The following is an 18439-nucleotide window of genomic DNA, read 5'->3' as shown; positions in this document are numbered from 1 at the left end:
CTACAGAAAGTAAACCAAACCACAGTTCAGCTCCATTCACTCCCCTTCACTTTGAACAAACAGACTGATGTAGTACATCCGTGCAGCAACATCTGTCTGTGGTTACAGCAAGCTGTGCTGCCAGTGTGACAAGTGCCAAACAAGGCTGTCTGCTGATCTGTAGCGTCTCTACAAGGCCATTTGTTTCCAAAATACAACAATTTACAATAGTGAATGTGTGTTGAAACACACATTACAACCTCCTGCAGTTGCTTATTGCTTATTCCCTCCACAGCCATTGTAATGCAATCACAGAGGCAGGAAATAATTTTAAATTGTCATTAGAACAACCTCACAGACACAAAATCTAAATACTAAGACACACAACCTGTTACAAAAATAAATTCACAACAAGATAACAGTGCATGCTGCAAACGCTTTTCAGACTATTACACAAGTAAGGGGCCTCACAGAGTGAAGAAACCAGTCTACATACAAGTGGTTTTATATTCCATATAATACTTCCTAACTCAAAATACAGATTTCCCAAGGTTCAACCAAACTTCTACCACATATTGCAGAAAGTTCTATTTATTTCATAGTAAAAGCTAAATAGACCTAAAAAGCTTTCTGATGTGTAAGAACACTTTAACGTATGCTTAGTCACAAACTATCCACATTTTCTCATTTTGCTGCGTTTAACTGCATTCTCTAAAACAAATTATGATGAGATTTTTAGTGACCAGTAAGGGATGTTGCTGAGCTAACCTGATCTACTGTTCAAACAATAAACACGAAAATAACATATTGAAACAATAGCCACAGATAAGAACAGGCATACAAAAGGGGCAGACTTTTCCTTATAATCAATTTTTAAAACCTGTATTTTAGAGACTACTTTAGTCTGCTTTCCTCTGACAAGACTAAAAAGCACATAAGTTGTTCTGGAATCGTCCTAGCATATGTCACTCCAGCACCTCTGCCCTTGGGTCTTTATTTACGCTGCCACTTTTCGGGGTAAACATACTGAAATTTACAAATCCCTTGGAGCTTTGTTCTTTCCACATACACTACGCAAAAATCCAATCTCCAATTTGCACGCTGATAAAATAAAGGTGACTAACACAGATGTGAAATCTTTTGTGGCAGACTTTTGATAGCCGTCTTTTCCTAGTAAAACATATCCTCATTCAGAACACTGCAATATATGGTGGGTTTAACTTCATGGTTAATCACCCATTAAGTGTGAAAGAACATGGGAAACTGAGCATGTTTTGCAGCCTGAAGCAATCTGTTTATTATTTAGCTCTACTGGCCTGGGTCAGCCACTGCCTCTCGCAACTGTTCGTCTTCCTGTCCACTTAGACCAGATGTTTTAGACAAAGAATGAACCGGAGGTATCTCGCTGCTCCAGAGTTCGCTGTGCTGAGTTGGTATAGAACACAGTTTCTCACACAGGACTAGCAGAGTCTTGCGGCACCACAGGACCCATCCAGAATCACAGATTACACAGAAATCCCCTGAGCCGTTTCCCATTATTCGCTGTGCCGGGGACAGCTGGGGCTATCGCAGCTCTGTCCGTGCCCTCCGCGCAGCGAGGCGGCCGGGCCCGGGCGCTGTGTGCCGGCACCCCCGGCCCAGCGAGGCCCGCCCGGGCAGACCCACACACACCGGGAGCTCCGAGCCGAGCTGCGAATGGAAGTGGCAGCACCGAGGGACAGCCAAAACCCAGGGAGCCCCAAAGGGGTGCCGCAGGCCACCTTACCTCTCATCCCTTTACGCCTCAGGTGTCCCAAACGCCAGGAGAGACAGGCGGTCTTACAGGCGAGGATCCAGTAAGTCTCCGGTTTGGGGACAGCCGCTCTCTCTGGGTGACCACAAACGCAGATGCCAGCGGGGTTTGTTCTTCTCACCCAGATCTCCCGGTTCCTGGGCTGGCAGCGGGAGCGCCGGGCTCCAGAGCCGCCTCTGCGCTTGCGAACGCGCACTGCGCCTGCGGGCCCTCACCTGAGGCACCGGTGCTCCTGCGCTTCCTGGCGCCTCCCAGGCCCGCCGGCCGGCCCCGCGCCGCCAGCCGCCGCCAGCAGGGACGCCGAGCCCCCGCCCTCCATCGCCGGCACTGAGCGGCGAGCGGCGCTTCCGCAGCTCCGGGGCGGGGTGACCCCGAGCGGCTCCCGCGGGCCGCTCCGCCCTCCCTGGACCGCCCTGGGGAGCTGCTCGGCCCCCGCCTCCCGCCCGGGGCTGCCGGTGCCCGGGGAGCGGTCGCGCCCTGCCCGCGCCCCTCACCTGCGCTGCGGGCGCGGCCGGGACAGCAGCGAGCGCTCCGAGGCGCACGCACAGCCCGCGGGGATGCTGCGGGGACACGCCTGAGCATCCCAGGTGTCCCGTGTGTCTGTCACGGGTGTTTCCAGTACAGCTACAGATTTGTTTACGAAACAAACAACAAAGGAAGGGGTACCCAAGCAAAACCACAGCTGCTTGTTGTTTGAGGCATTTAATAATTTCTTTCTTTGTGCTAGCCTTCTAGTAAGCACAAACCCCTCTCAGACACATACTGATTATCTTCAGCCTAAGTCAGACAAATATATTACTTATGTACCTGCAATTTTTTCAGGACTTTTCGCTCCGCAAAACCAACCAAACTAACATGAAACTTGTTCTTTAATTACACTTTCTGGATTTTGGATTTTTTGGATGTTGGATTCTCTCATCTCTCCCTATCTCAAATCCTGCCCTGACAATTGGTTTTTTTAAAGCTGAGGTGAAAAATCTTAACTGAAACACTGCAGCCTAAGAGCTCACCGCATGAGAGTAGCAACACTCATTTTTAAACAACCTCAACAGAGCATCAGTGGCTGAAAATGGTGGAGAGAGCAGAGGAAAAGCATATGCTATCCTACCGATCCATTGCAAGCGTTTCTCCTGGGGTGCACACCCAAAGCTCGGAGTTCCGTATCACAGAGATCCCTGGCTACATCTGGTTTTACCAATACTCTTCAGAGGATCTGATGTAGAATACATATCTGTGCATCTATGATTATTATTAAGAGTTTGTGCTTTTAATTTGTTCAGTGTAACCTGCATGGCATTACTTTAAATTTACAACAGAGAAAAGTACTTTTTAGAAATAGCACTCAAATATGATTGCTACCTAAAAATTTGGGTCTCATGTCTTAGCATAAAATAATAAATTATACTTAGAAAATAATGAGATAAATATTTTTTGCTCTGTAAGACAAAGACAATTCTTCACTTCAAATGTAAAATATAATTTAAATGATACATATATTGTAGCCTTGGTAGCTAGAGACTTTCTTTAATGTCTGTTTTTTGAGTTGTCTCAGAATACCTGATATGAAAAAGAGACTGAAGTATCATGAGCTCTTAGACACTATCCTACCAGGATCCTAAGTAGGATTAATACCCTTAAGAGTGTAAGTGCAAATCATGTTTAGATCTTTCGGAAAGCATACAGCTTCCATTTTTTTCCTTTTTTTTTTTTACTTTTCACAGATCTATTTCTAAAATTTTATATATTCATATTTTATTTTCATAGCACCTCTTGATATCCAATAGTTTTTAGTGGGGGAAAAAAAAATTAAGACAAAACCATTAAATACAATAAAAAATGAAGTCTTTATTCTTTTGGCTCAACTGTAATGTGGTTTACTGTTCTTTATGGTAATAGCATTTTCCTGCATGCAGTTCACCGACACACAAGTCAATATTTTTGTAAAAGGAGGAGTCAACATCGAATTTTTGCTTGTGTAAGAAACACAAAATGTCCTGATGTGATCAATTATACAAGTTTTCTATTTAATTCCTGTGGAAAAAAAAACATTGTGGATCCCATATCATATTTAGAACAGTTCTAGTGCAGCATGAATCAACAAGAATAAGAATAGGCCATGTAAACAAACACTGGTAAAGATTTCATGAATAAAAAGACTACCTTGAAACTTCTGATGCAGGCAGTGCTAGAATTTTAAACAAATCCTCCCCACCACATTTCAATTACAAGTTATATCTATTTGGAAGCAAGTGCATTTTGGACTCAGTTTGAAACTTATTTAACATTAAAATGTGTGCAAAAATACAGTACTAATAAAAAAGCAGAAACCTAAAGCTACCCCATTCTTTCCTTTGTTTCTTATTTTGTGAAGTTCTTGAATTAAAAAGTGCTATGGATAGAAAGTAATAAAAGTGACAGTAACATCAACCTGAAGATAATTCTCATTTCTTATTTTATGTACAAAACGCTGAAAAATAAAATAAAATGGTATTTTTTACAGTATTTATATTTTCTTAGAAAATTCTATCCATGTAGTTTTCAACAGATTAAGCAGTTTGCAACATATCCTGTACAGTCTGACTATGCACTGTACAGTAGTCACTTAAAATTTCAGAATGCAAAGCAAGAAGCTCTTAAATAACTGCAAACTATTGCTTGATGTCGTGAAAGAATGATGACCAATTGAGCAATTTATTTCACTTAACCACTGAGCTATGGCTTCCCATATTAGACTCTTAACAGTGGAAGGAGTAAAATTACAGCAGCAAAGGCAAGATAAACATGCATCAGTGATAGCTTCCAAACTATCTATAATGGTACAGAATACTTCATATTAGCTGTTGAGAACTTGCAAATTACACTTACTGTGGTACATATTTGATGCAATAAATATTGTGCACGTCATTATTTGTTTGCTCAAACATGCACCACGGGATAAAATAACTATTTACATAGAGGGTACTTTTTTAATCAACACATACAATGTCAACCTTGCTGAGAGCAGAAGATGGCTAAATGATACTGCAGGGTGAAGCAGAACAACTTCATAATCCTTATGTTTTGCAGGTTTTTGGTAAACTCAATTTCCCAAGGTCAGGTAAACTGTTTTCCGCAGAAGAATACTTAGAAGTGGACTCTATGTCCCTTGGTAGAATTTTTATGCAGAGATTGTTTAACTATTGTTAAATGACTCATGAAAAAATAAAACATCTGTTCTATTATTGTAGACTCTATGGGACTTTACAGGCACATTAAGATTTGTCTGGATGAGATACTAGATGGATACTGTTATTAAGCACCTCAACATACAGAGCCACCCTGAAACATGGAAGTAGTCAGACTGCTGCTTTGTGCGACGTCATGTTTTCCCATGCATGAACTACAAGTGCAGCATGCCTTCATGCAAATCACTTCTGTCTGTACATTATAGAGAATCCGAGAGTAGAACACCTGGTCCTCATACCCCCTTCCCCAACATAAAACCCATTTACAAAAATAGTCACATATAATAGTAAACAACCTGTGAATTAAAAAATGATAAGTTCACCAACACTGATTTTTGTAAAAATATGGCAAATGTGACTGTTGAAATGCTAACAGTGGATACAATTTTTGTACTGTGTGTTTCATGTTAAACACAGAGATTCATAGGTTTGCACCTTTTTTTTTTAACTGGTCCCTACAGTCTGGTTGGCCATTTTATCATCTCTTCAGCAGTGTCAGCTGGTACTAAAAACAACAACCTCCTGTCAAGATGTTACCCTGTTTTACAGAGTTGCAGTTTGATGACAAGGGGTCACTGTCTTGCTATAGGCACTGACCTTATATATATATAATTATATATATATATCTATATATGTAAAAACTGACAGTTTGGCATGTACCTCCTACAGGAGTCCTGTTGACACAAATACATACTTTTTCAGGCTGTAAACAGTTTATTACAAACAGCGTTCTATGTTACTTTTTACTTTCCCTGCTGTCTTTACCTTTATCTTCTTTTTCTGATTTGTCTTTTTCATATTTATCCTTGTCTGGCTTTGTCACACTGTCGTAAGAAGGTGGGGAGGTTGTGGATGGTGTCATATCTGTTTTTTCTGGAGTGGAGTTCTCATTTAGTTTATCCATAATCATATCTTCTTTCGTGGGCAGATCATCTTCCTCTTTACCTTTATCCTGACTAAATATACATGATACTTTTTTGACTTTTTGCCTTAAAAGGTGACGTCTGTAAGCACGCTGAATGATGACAGCAGACACCTCCTCCTGCTTTCGTTTCAGTGTGGTTGTAATTGGTTCATAGGAGACTTTAGAAGGATTGGCTGCCATAAACCGATCTTCCATCTGTATTCTGAGGGCATCCATCTCCCCACTTTCCCCCAGCACACGCTTTGTGAAAGCAAACAAGATGTCAAGGCAGTGAATTCGGTCACCGCTCACCATGGGCAGATCCATTGCAATAAGCTGGACTTTGTTTGGTTTTGCTATGAGAAGAGGTGGATCTAATGAAGCTGCAAAATCGGATAATTTACTGAACTCTATGAATTGTGTTGCATCAGGATCAAACTTCTCCCAGACTTCATAAAACATCTCAAAGTCATCCTCACTCAAGGGTTCAGCACTTTCTTCAGTAGCAACACTGAAGTTCTCCAAAATCACAGCAATGTACATGTTCACCACTACCAGGAAGGAAATGATAATGTAACTGACAAAGAAGAAAATCCCAACAGAAGGGTTGCCACAGTCACCTTTCACAGAGCTCCCTGGATGATCTTTATGGGGGTCACAGTCTGGCTCCCCACTGTTAAGGATTGGGGCGAGCAAACCATCCCAGCCCGCGGATGTGGTGATCTGAAACAGGCAGATCATGCTGTTGCCAAACGTTTCAAAATTGAACATGTCATCAATCCCAACTTCCCTCTTGACATAGGCAAAGTTGGACATGCCAAATATGGCGTAGATGAACATGACCAGGAAAAGCAGCAGCCCAATGTTGAACAGAGCAGGAAGAGACATCATCAAAGCAAAAAGCAGAGTGCGGATTCCCTTAGCGCCTTTAATGAGGCGCAGGATTCGACCGATTCTGGCAAGCCGGATGACTCTGAACAAAGTGGGTGACACAAAGTACTTCTCAATCATCTCAGCTAAGAACATGCCTAGGAAAAACCAAGTTAAATCAGTAAAATTTTTTACATTTAAAAACCATTGCAAAAGATGCATTCTACAAGGATTGTAGAACTTTAGGAAGAGTAGGATACTTAAACAGATTTTTAGGAATTAGCCATTTGGCTTTTTTTATAAAACCTTTGTGTTTAGTATACTTTTTTAGGACAAACTGGTAACTAGAGTATATATATTAGCAAATATTGAGGTCAGAGGAATACCCTTTTGTTTAACAGTAGCAAAAATAATCTTAGTTAATCTGAAGAAAAATCATATTCACAGTAGGATTAAAATTCCATGTAATCAAGTTAGGTTATTCAAAAAATTATGTATATTTGAAGAGAACTGTGACTTCTTAATCATACATAAAATAACATGAACACAGGTTTATTACTAATGACACAGAAATTCTGAACATAAACAAACTGATAAAAGGTTTGTTATAATTCACAGAAGAATGAAAGAATTGAGCATTGTATTATGTATTATGCCTCAAAGCAGAAAAATAACTTTTTTGATACAAAAATAGAAAAACTGATTTGCATATTAAGGAGTACTTAAAAGTTAAAATAACACAATTTTTACTCAAGTTCTTTCAAGTTTGCTGCTCTAGACAAAGCAAAGTGTAGTCATTATTTGTTACCACATGTGCTTCAGCTCTGATTCTCCAGTGCTCACTCCACCTCAGGCACAAAGCCTCCCAGGATCAAACAAAATTGGAGTAAGCAAATGGTTTAACCCTGCTGTCTGGTGCATGCATCCTACCCTCATAACTGTTCCACACAGATTTTGTTCTTGCATTTTGGATGTCTGGAATCTTTCACCTGCAACTCTCACTGTAACTTTGTATCAAAGTTGCCTTTCATGTATGAGTCAGAAACTCTACTGATTTTGGAATAAAGATCTAATTTCAGCCAATAAAAAAATGGAGGTGTGTGAAACCTCTTGCTAAAAAAATTCTTACCATACTTTTCAGCTATCCTATGGATAAGACTTTCTAGTAATAAAGTTGAACCAAAATATAATTCAATTTTACACACCAAATATATTTCCATTTTCACAGAATTAGACATTTCATAAAAATTATTTGCTCTTACCTACTATGGAGAGAATCACAACCACAAAATCAAAAATATTCCAACCTATAGTAAAGTAGTAATGACGAAGTGAAATCAATTTCAGGACAAATTCTCCAGTGAAAAGTACAATAAACACCAGGTTAATCCAATATAAAATGTTTTCCATATCTTCACTTTGATCATCTGTTTCGACCATCATTGTGACCATGTTAAGGCAGATAAGTATCATGATACTGATATCAAATGCTTGTTTTGTTACAAAATCAAAGACCATGCCTTGGAATTTGTTCTGTTGTAGCAGAAGAAAGAAAGAAAAAAAGGTATTTCAGATTAATAAGTATTTTCTTATATCACTTTTTTTTTTAGCTTACAATTTATTTCAGCCTAAGGCATAATAAAAAAATACTATTTTTAAATATATTTAAAAATAACAGAAAATATTTTTATTCTTACTGCTGGTCGAGGTATAGGCTTTTGTGGTTTCTTTGAACCCAATTTTTTCATTGCATTGTAGTATTTCTTCTGTTCTTCTGTCATAAAAATGTCTTGACCTCCAAAGTAAACCCAAGAGACAAAAACTGGTTAAAATCATGTATATTTATTGATTATTTATAAATAATACTAATGATCACTCTTGCTCTCATTCTCATCTGTAGGAACAGACATAAAAAATCCTCCTTTATGATTTTTGTATTAAATACTAAGCTTTGGAATGTGTTGAGTTCAGCAGCTGGAACACTGATACGTTTTCAGGGAGTGTTGACAAAACCCAAAGACTAAAGAGGGTACAAATAAAGATAATACAATGTTTTTTATCAAAATTTGGAAATCTATACTGCTGAACTCTGTGACATGAAGGTAGTAGAGCAAAGAGTTTTTATAGCTACATTTAGCTATTTCAGTGGTTAGTCTTTTATGAGTCAATTACAGCTTCTGTCTCAAATCCACGTCTTTACAAAGATGATATTGAGTATTTCCCTAACCATGGAGAGTCATAGATTGTCATTTGTCCATCAAACCCTCATCAAGCCAGACCTCAAGCTTTGATAATTTAACGTATTTACTATGCAGCACTCTTAACTAATTTATTATAAAAAAATCTTATGAATAAAGTTGTCATCAGTTGACCAAAAATAAGAATATTTCATGTTCTTTTCAGAATAACAATGAAGTACTTATCTTCTTTTTCTGCTGGTTGAAATTGTCTATGATGACACCAATAAAAAGGTTCAAGGTAAAAAATGATCCAAAGATGATAAAGATGACAAAGTAAAGATACATGTACAGGTTATCTTCATACTTCGGCTGATCCAAAACCTGCAAAAAAGGCACAGAAACTGCACATTAGTTTAACAGTGAACACAAAATATCTGCTGGATAGAATTCAGGGCTCTGTCATTGTGACCTTTGGTTCTTATGGTCAAATCCTGACATATATTCCAGTGATTTTCAATCTACAAGAAGTTACATTCTTGAAAAAAGGCTTTGCTATCAAACCTGATATTTCACTTTTGAAAATGTAACTAGCCTGTACAAATGTAGAATAAATACTGAAAACACAATTGGTTTAAACTTGCAAAGTTCCACCTGAGTGTACAGACAGCCAGAAACACCAAGTTTTACATTTGCATAATTTTCTGTAAATCTTGTGGGAGGCTGTTGTTGTGGCCTTGTGGAGATTTCACTGCTACAGGCACTTAGGAAACCTCACGGGATTATGGAAGAGAGGCATCCAAACCATGTTTAGAATAAGCATATTTTCTTGGTATAGCTATCCACTTTCACTATACTACAGCAGGCCTGCTGTGATTGCAGCTTACCAAAACAAGATGGAGCTTTACCAGTATAGTTTATTCAATTGATTACTTAGACCTAGAGGAAAACTTGCACCAAGTGAACAAAGTGCAGGCAAAAGGGTAAGAAAACACACTAAGAAAACACACAGGTCTAACTAAAAATAAACACTGTGCCCTAAAGAAAGGAGTCAGGCACCTTGCAAAGCACAATGAAAATCTTAAGTATAAATAAGATCAGTATTGCAAAAAAAAAACCCCTCTATATCGGTGTCTGTTGCCAAATATAAAGACTGGCTTAATGCAAAATGAGAGGAGGAAAAGGTATTTCATGGCAATAGGTGTGTTGTAGGGTTAAGGAATTTTGATTTGTAGCATAGAGAACATGGAATCCTCTAGGACTGCTCCTCTGCTTTCCACATTTCTTGTATTTTTCCCATGGTTTCCATTTTCTTTAACTACAAAATTATAGTAACTCTTTGTTCTTTCATTTTTACTGTAATTTCTGAAAGATGTTGAAATTACATTCTCAAATCTTTGAGCTCATACAATCAAAACAAATGGAGTCAAGGGACTGTACTTACATTACGAGAATCCACTGCTGCATACATGATATCCATCCATCCTTTAAATGTAGCCTATAAAAAGAACACAGGTGTTTAGGTCACAATTTCCTGGAAAACAGCTTGTCAGAAGCATTTTTTAGGAGCTGAAGACTAAGTGTCTTTAGCACTCATCATAAAAATCAGCAGAGTGTAATCCTATTAGCCGACTCTTGCCTTCTATTGTATGTTTTATTCATGTACAAGAATTGCAAGCCGGTTCTAATATCTGAATATAGAGGACACAGCATCCATTAAGAACTTTTGTCTATTATCAATATCATCTGATGTAAAGATTATTTTTACTGTGCATGAGCATTCGGGGTTTACTTGATACAGATTCAATACATCTAAGGTGTATCAGATTTGAATTACAATTTTTTTCATAGTCAGTATATTCTCTAGGCTTTGTGTTATTTCTGTAGTCATGGATTTATCCCACACTTCATAATTCAAACTAATAATTGAGAGACTAAAATTCTAAAATAAAAAAACAAAAGTAAAAAACTTTTTACTTTTACAAGTAAACAATAGAGATATAGAAAGAGAAATAGAAATTAAGGAGTGGTGACTTACCACTTGGAGCAGAGAAAGGTAACCAAGGCCTACGTTGTCAAAGTTAACCTTCACATTCTTCCACCTGGCAGTTTCATTGTTTTGTATGAGCTCCTCGCATTGACTAAAGTTGTTAATTTGGCTGATATCAAATCTCTCATCAGTTGTAGTGTTAACACAGTAGTAAAACTTTCCAGCAAATAGATTTACTCCCATGATACTAAATATCAGCCAGAATATAAGGCAAACAAGAAGCACATTCATAATAGATGGAATCGCTCCTAACAGGGCATTCACCACAACCTGGGATATAAATGAAATCAAAGAGAGACACTGTAAGAACACAAGCACCAGGATCTTACAAATGCTTCATCAGCCTCTCTCAAATGTAACATGCTATTATAATTCTAATGTCTGTGTTACACTTCAGTTGTTGAGAGTAACAAGTCAGAAAAGCAGTATAGAGAAAAGATAAAATGCCAAACTTAATTAGCAGGAAAAAATACAAGTAGTAGGAAGTGGTAGCTTTAAAGAATGGGTAAAATAAGAACCAGTAAAACAAACTAAAAAAAAAAAAAAAAAAAAAAAAAAGGAAAAATAAGTATTTATCTGTACTTTCTAGAATATTTACTTAATGTATGGCTGCAAATAATCTATGTAATCACTGATTGAATCAAAAAAACCGAATTTTTAATATTACATGTTTACTGGATAAACAAATCCAAGTTCAAATCTATTACTGAGCATATTTCTAATTGAAATTAACTTTGAGTCTTTTTGAAAATAAAAGCCAGTGATGTATGCATATTCCTTTGGATGTTTACATATAGAATCAGAAAAGTAGAAATGTTCAAACCAGGAAAACTACCGAGTATCTGAACACATCAGAGTTGTTAGTGTTCAGGAAACTGGCAGATAAAGAAGTCTCTTGAAAAAGAGACTTGATTTAATTCCCAACTGAATTTTGGGAAAAATCAGGCTTCAGGAAAGAAAAATGTGAAAATGAGTTCATATGTGTTGATGAGCAACAATTAAAACATGCCCGAATGAAAACAAAACACTAAGAAAAATAAAATTTGGGAGAAAGTAGGTCCATTATGAATGAGAATTACTAATTTAATGATGGAATTGATGATGCTAAATTAGTTAATTCCTATTTTAATTCTCTCTGCAAATAACTCTAAGAATATAAAATTTTTTAAGTAGAGACCACTGCCACCAACTTTGCCAAAACAACTGAATGAGATCCTTAAAAGTAAAGTTTGCTTATTTTTTAAATGCAAAACACTAGCTATTACTTTGATACCTTTTTTATAATAATTTAGTTTATATGATGTAAATACTAGGGCAGATTCTCTAGCATAATAAACTTGTTTTTTCTGTTTGAACTATAAATATGTAGTGAAGGTCTGTGAAGTATTTTGGCATAACAGTAATATCTGCAACTATATAGTATCATCCATAGCAGCAATGAATTATAAAATTAGTCATCCAAAAAATAAACCCTTTGAATATTAGATAAGTGATGAACCACCCTCACGTACTATAAAGAACTGGGCTGAAGAAAAGGATAAATTCCTGTTTTACTTTCAGGGCCCCATTCCTACCAAAATACCAGCTCTTTTGGGTGATACCTACTTTGGACAACATTTGAGAGCCTGTAGGACTTCAGTGAAATTCTTGTTATATTTTAATTTAGGAACTGGATCAAATGAAGTTGCTTTCAGTGTAAGCTACTCTATGACTCTGTAAAAGCACAGAATGGTGCATGAAGTCCAAGTCTTCCATGCTTTTTAGTTTGTTTGTACCTTTTTCTCCACATATGTTAAATCAAATTATTTTTACAGAATTTTGGAATAATAAATGGCAAGATAATTTTTTCCCAATTTGGGAATATTTTCCAAATATATTAGTTTGATAAAATTTAAAGTTATCTCAATTCTTCCACTCAGCAAATGTAAGTAGATTTCTTAAATGTAAAAATATCATCCATCAGGAACAATTCTTGAGATATAAAGAGATAGTTAATGAAGTGAAAATATTTGTCCTCAAGCTTTCAGTCTCAGTACACCCAAGAATTCTGTTCCTCTTTCTGCTGCAGCTGCAGGTCCAGTCATGTTCTTTCTTTAATTGCTGGATTTCTACAGCTGACCTACTTTGTCTGGTATTAGTCTGAGTCCCGAAGCTATAGAGAACCAGCTTGTGTTACGAATAATTTGAAGACACTCAAAACATATGGTTGAGCATCACTGGAAACACTGATCCCAAACCTTCCAGCTTCCACTGGTAGTAAGGGTGTGAGAAAAGGGGGCTAGGCCTGACAGCAAATGAAAGCAGGGGAAGCATAAGGAAGACATCAAAGTCCTTGTTTTGTAGTTGAAAGAAAAAGGTATTAGTGCCTAGCATCATATAGCACTGAGTGATACTGCTTGGGACAGAGCATGGACAGATTAATTATATTCCCACAGGCTATTTTAATAAAAGTGTAAGTTAAAGTATAACTTTCCTAGCAATGACAGTGGTGGGAAGATGCAGGGAAAAAAAAACCCCACTTTTTCATAGGGGCAATTTTTTTCTATTAGATACTAGTTGAGCAGGCATAAGTCCAGATCCTAGAGAATGGTACAGTGAGTTAAAAATTTTATATGTATTGAACAGAATTTCCTGCTTTTATATGGAAGTATAATGCTCAACGGAAGCAAATTTAAATGTCTATGCAAATATATGCATTGTACTGTATTGTCATATTTTCAGTTCATACATGATAAAAACCAATGGAATTAATATGTTATGGACAGACATCTTGAATTTCCATGTATCAGACCTTAAAATGTTCTTATACTAATGTCTTCATCAACTTGAGCTACTGTATCTTTAAAGACACTAAATTTGGAATTAATTACTTCAAAATTCCTTACATCCATTGGACTATTTCAATGGCTAATTGCCTAACTAGTGAAATGATAGGTCACATTTCTAGTCTTACATAATCTAACTTCATTTACTACTTTTTATTGGGTTTTTTTCCTAAATTCATAAATATTTTCCTCATCTGGGTATTGTACAAAGAGATACAGTTGGCAGATCAGGATCAAATCCATAGGTAAAATTTACACCAACATGGAAGTCATGGGATTGACAATTATTCATAAACCTTCATGACAAGGTTATTGGTTTTTTCCTTGCAACAATAAACTTCCACTTAAGCAATTTTACATAAAATTTGAAATATTTTTATTTGGGTTTTTTGTTTTGCTAATCATTGTCATAACAAAAAAACCCCAACAGTTAATGTGGTTTTAGTAAGATAATACTGATGCTTTAGAAAGGCCTTACCTCTGATATAAACATCCCAAATTTTAAAATTTGCTTTAGTAAAAGTCTAGAGATTTTTGAAGGCAAAGAAATGCTATTTCCTGTTTGAATTTATAACATTTCATCAAAGCCCATTTCCTTTTTGGTTGAAGTCTCTTCTCTTACTTTCCACACACAGAGAGCATGACATTTTCTTCAGAAGGTCACCAATTTGTAGTTGACTTACAAATTAGCTAATCAGCTTATCACCTGGGGTGCCAAAGAATAGTGATCACAGGAGGGAGCTCACACAAGGATCCCTTTTAATTATGCCAGTAGGGTTCCAGTTCAGGTGCATCTGCTGATGCCCACTATGGCAGTATGTCCAAGAGAGACAGATGGACCCTGAAGGTGTAAACCAGACATCTTCCTGTGGCTGGAGCTAGAAATATCTACCATATCTGGTTGTTCACTACTACTCCTGGGAGAAACATTTCTAGAGTGTTCAAGTCATAGCAGAGTACATTGGGTCTTTTTCCATTTCGGTGCACTAAAGAAGTGGTTTAAACCAACCACTTTGACTTTGCACTGAGACTGAATGTGCCCTGTTGGGCAGCTTAGGGTCTCAGCTGTGGTAACTGATACAGTGATAATGAACAGCTGGGGACAGTAACTTCTCAAATATACCAGCAAAAGTCTAATCTATTTTCACATTAGTCTTCAATGTTTTCAGGCTGTTTAGTGCTCCATATATCAAAATCAACATTTTCCAATCAATATGGAAAGCAGTACGCAACCAGAATCATAAAGCCAGCTCTATCTCTGACATGCTAGAAAAGTTTTCTTAAACAGAAAGCAATGGTTCTAATATGAAAGAGAAAAGGTATTTTAATAGAGCAAATTTACTTATTATAATACAAATTAATTACAAAACTTTTAGTTCTAAAAGACATTCCCAATTTATACATACAGAATACTATGTTAAAAGATATAGACTATGTATGATAGTCTAAACTGGTATAAAATACACATGTGCACACTTTTAAGAGAAAGTATTAGAGTTTTTTTAAACTGTTTTGACTATAGCAGGATGTGTTTGTATAGGATAAATTCAGTAATATTGCAGAGATCCATGCAGTTGATAAATCCTTGGGCCCTCCATGAAAATATGAAAAATGGTGAAAGGCCAAGGAGCCTCATTATGTGTAACAATATGTGCAATATGAATATGTGCACATGAATTCATATAAGCAGATGAAGCCTTTTGCTTATATGTTAGTGATAAATGCAAAATATATAGGATGGTAGTGTAGCATTTCTGCATGGATTGGTCGTTGATTATTCTGCATGCATTGTTTCTGTGGATGCATGCATTATTTTGGATTCTTTCACGTTGTCTTACCCTCATCCCTTCAAATCGCGACAAGGCTCTCAGAGGTCTCAAAGCTCTTAGTGTCCTAAGGGATTTAATCGCACCAAGTTCTGAGTAGCCCAAGGCATTAGCTGTTAAGCTAACCAAAGAGACCTACACAAAAACAGAAAGGCAATATTGCTCATTCATCTTTATATTCTTTTGATAAATATGGTGGGAATGATGTGTGCCCTGAACTTCTCAAGAAGATTCAAGGCTGGACCTCTTTCTCCAGGAAACCCTCTATAATGCAGAAAAATCTTTATGTCAGACAAAGTAGAATAAAAATATATTCTAGGTACCTGTTGATGAAATCATGTTGGTAGAATGGTATAAAAGTGCCTTCTATATTCACATAAACCAGTCAACATTTGGTGGGATTTAAAGAAAAATGAAGTCACATGCAAAAACAAAACACCCAAAATCTGGGTGAATTGGAATGGACAATTTAAGTCAGGACTTCCCATGATATCTTCAGAACTTGATGAGAATGTAAACGCTCTCAAAAACCACATCCAGACCTTGTTTTTGGTCAAATGTAACTTTCTAGTGTCCAGAAAATCTTATTCAACAGCCATAGCTACCAGTGCTGTTCAGATTTAACCAGACTAATCAAGACTGAGAACCAACTGTTAGACAATGGTAGAAGCTTCACTGTTAGGCATATCCACACTTCATTACATTCCCTGTGACTCCTTTAACCACTTCATCAATTCTGGCTTGCATAACGCTGGTCTGGTCTGCAGGCAGATGAGTAAATAAACTAGAATAGCTGTAAAATAAATAATACAATTATCTTTCATCAATAATCCTTGGAAATGTATTTCTAATAGCCATTGGGAAGGAGTGGCCCTAATAAATCCAAAATAAAACAAATCACCTTCTATTTCTGTCCATTTAATGCCCTTCCCTTCCATCCTGCCTGTTCTCTCAATTCCTTCATTTCCAAATTGTTCTTTTTGTTTTTTTTTATTTCAATCCCCTGATTATAGATTAAAAAGAATGCTTCACATATTAATTTATTTTATTTTAAATATTGCACCAAGGTAAGGTTGGCATGGGAAACTAATAAAGTTATTTATAAGGGTTGCAGAAGTAACTAAACCACAGATTATCAAATAAGAATTAAATATTTGTTGATAAATGCAAATTCTACTGGTCATGGCAATTTACACATCAGTTGATTGAGCCAATACACGTTTTATAAAGATACAGACTCAATCATAAAATACTATATGAGCATATAGTCATGTCTTATCAAAGGATTTGGAATGTTGGTCTGGATTTACAAGGTATAGTGTTTTCCAAGCTTTTTGTAGTAAAGATCTCATGAGGATCTATCACTGTAGTTTTAGGGAGATATTTAGCAATTTATATTGAATTCTGGTGCTTTTCATAATGCGCAGTAGGTAGTTTAAGACATACTCTTGCATTCCATGGGAATTACATTTGTGGAACTGAGAGATACCTATTAACACAAACAGAGGTAAGTCAGGCTATTGGGGATGGAAGGGAAATGACTATCTGCTATATGGTAAAAGATCTGTAGTTTTCCATTTATGCTACCCAGTACTTTACATACATTGTTGAGCATGTAGACTTGAAATTACAATGCACTTCTCACTAGGTCTCCTTCAGACAATGTGTATCTGCCTCTTGGTAGTGCAGCCTTTGGAAAATCATGTGGGAACCCATTCCAAGGGGGCTCATCTACGGTTCTCTGAAGCGTCTCTTTGAGGTCACCCCCATGATATAGTGAAAAGTGCAAAGGTACTGAATAGTACAATGGAATTGACAATTCCTAGCAGTATTTTCCTTTCATATTGCACAGAGGCAGGACACTTAAAGTATTGGATTAGAATAACTAGAAACAGTTTGAGAAATTGCTTCCATGTACAAAAAAACTGAAGAGGATGAAAGCATATTTTCTATACCACCAAAAAAAGATAGTAAAAAGCATAATTTCAAGAAAGAATTACAACTTCATAAAACTAGAGAATTTCAAAAAAACATCTCTAGAGAAATAAGTATATCCAAATATTTTTCTCCCTTCTGAACAGAATTATAAACCATACCACCACAGCAGTTTAAATAGAGTTGAATAGAACAGAAATCTTATCCTGAAAACATAATATTCTGATTTTTAAAGCCTATCATACAGGATATGAAAAAGAATACATACATCAACGATCAGGAAGTCCAGCCAGCACCATGCATTAGTGAAATAGGTTTGAAAGCCATAAGCAACCCATTTTAAAAGCATTTCCAGAATGAAGATATAAGTGAAAACTTTGTCAGCATATTCCAGCATGGTCTTGATAGTTTTACGTTGCTCTATGTAGATATCTTCAAATGCCTGTGAAAAAAAGATTTTTGTCTTCAATGTCTTCACAATTTGCAGTGTCATATAGGAATGGCCAGGAAAAAATTTGAATTTAAAAAGTATACATGATGATAAGGCATGTATCTTTCCCTCAAGCATAACTTGGATTTTCACCTAATACAAGCTGGGACCAAACATTCATCTTTCAGCTGAGCTGAGCAGTGATACACAAAACTTACTGTAACACTATTCTTCAAACTTCAGTTTGTTTCAAACTTTAATTTGTTTCCATGGATAATGTTTGTGTGACCAGGTTTTGGTAGTGGGGGAGTTAGAGGCGTGGCTTATGTGGGAAGCTCCTCCATGTCCAGCAGATCCAATGCCAGGCTCCAGGACAGACCCACTGCTGGCCAAGGCCAAGCCAATCAGAAATAACAGAAACACATCT

At 36.9% G+C, this 18439-nt stretch overlaps 2 protein-coding genes across 11 annotated transcripts in view; both read right to left on the bottom strand.

Annotated features, from left to right (window-relative positions):
- Nucleotides 1-2100, bottom strand: part of CSRNP3 (cysteine and serine rich nuclear protein 3) — a 91841-nt gene extending 89741 nt beyond the window's left edge. For both annotated transcript variants that reach the window (XM_058840485.1, XM_058840486.1), the window contains exon 1: nucleotides 1745-2100. The gene's annotated coding sequence lies outside the window, so the exon portion shown is untranslated. The remainder of the gene's footprint in view (nucleotides 1-1744) is intronic.
- Nucleotides 2101-3596: 1496 nt separating this feature from the next.
- LOC131579516 (sodium channel protein type 2 subunit alpha) overlaps nucleotides 3597-18439 on the bottom strand; it is a 55070-nt gene continuing 40227 nt past the window's right edge. For 8 of the 9 annotated variants that reach the window (XM_058839564.1, XM_058839565.1, XM_058839570.1 and 5 more), the window contains exons 19-26: nucleotides 17851-18024; nucleotides 15660-15782; nucleotides 10985-11266; nucleotides 10391-10444; nucleotides 9193-9330; nucleotides 8467-8571; nucleotides 8032-8302; nucleotides 5732-6927 (exon numbers count right to left, since the gene is read on the bottom strand). In XM_058839564.1, the coding sequence (XP_058695547.1) occupies nucleotides 5732-6927; nucleotides 8032-8302; nucleotides 8467-8571; nucleotides 9193-9330; nucleotides 10391-10444; nucleotides 10985-11266; nucleotides 15660-15782; nucleotides 17851-18024 (2343 nt within the window). Of the gene's footprint in view, nucleotides 6928-8031; nucleotides 8303-8466; nucleotides 8572-9192; nucleotides 9331-10390; nucleotides 10445-10984; nucleotides 11267-15659; nucleotides 15783-17850; nucleotides 18025-18439 lie in introns of all 9 variants that reach the window. The other variant, XM_058839563.1, reaches the window with a different exon arrangement.

The sequence above is a fragment of the Poecile atricapillus genome, chromosome 5, assembly GCF_030490865.1.
Source record: "Poecile atricapillus isolate bPoeAtr1 chromosome 5, bPoeAtr1.hap1, whole genome shotgun sequence".
NCBI lineage: Eukaryota > Metazoa > Chordata > Aves > Passeriformes > Paridae > Poecile > Poecile atricapillus.
Note: the sequence above shows the minus strand (reverse complement) of the source record. Positions and strands in the feature narration are given on the sequence as shown.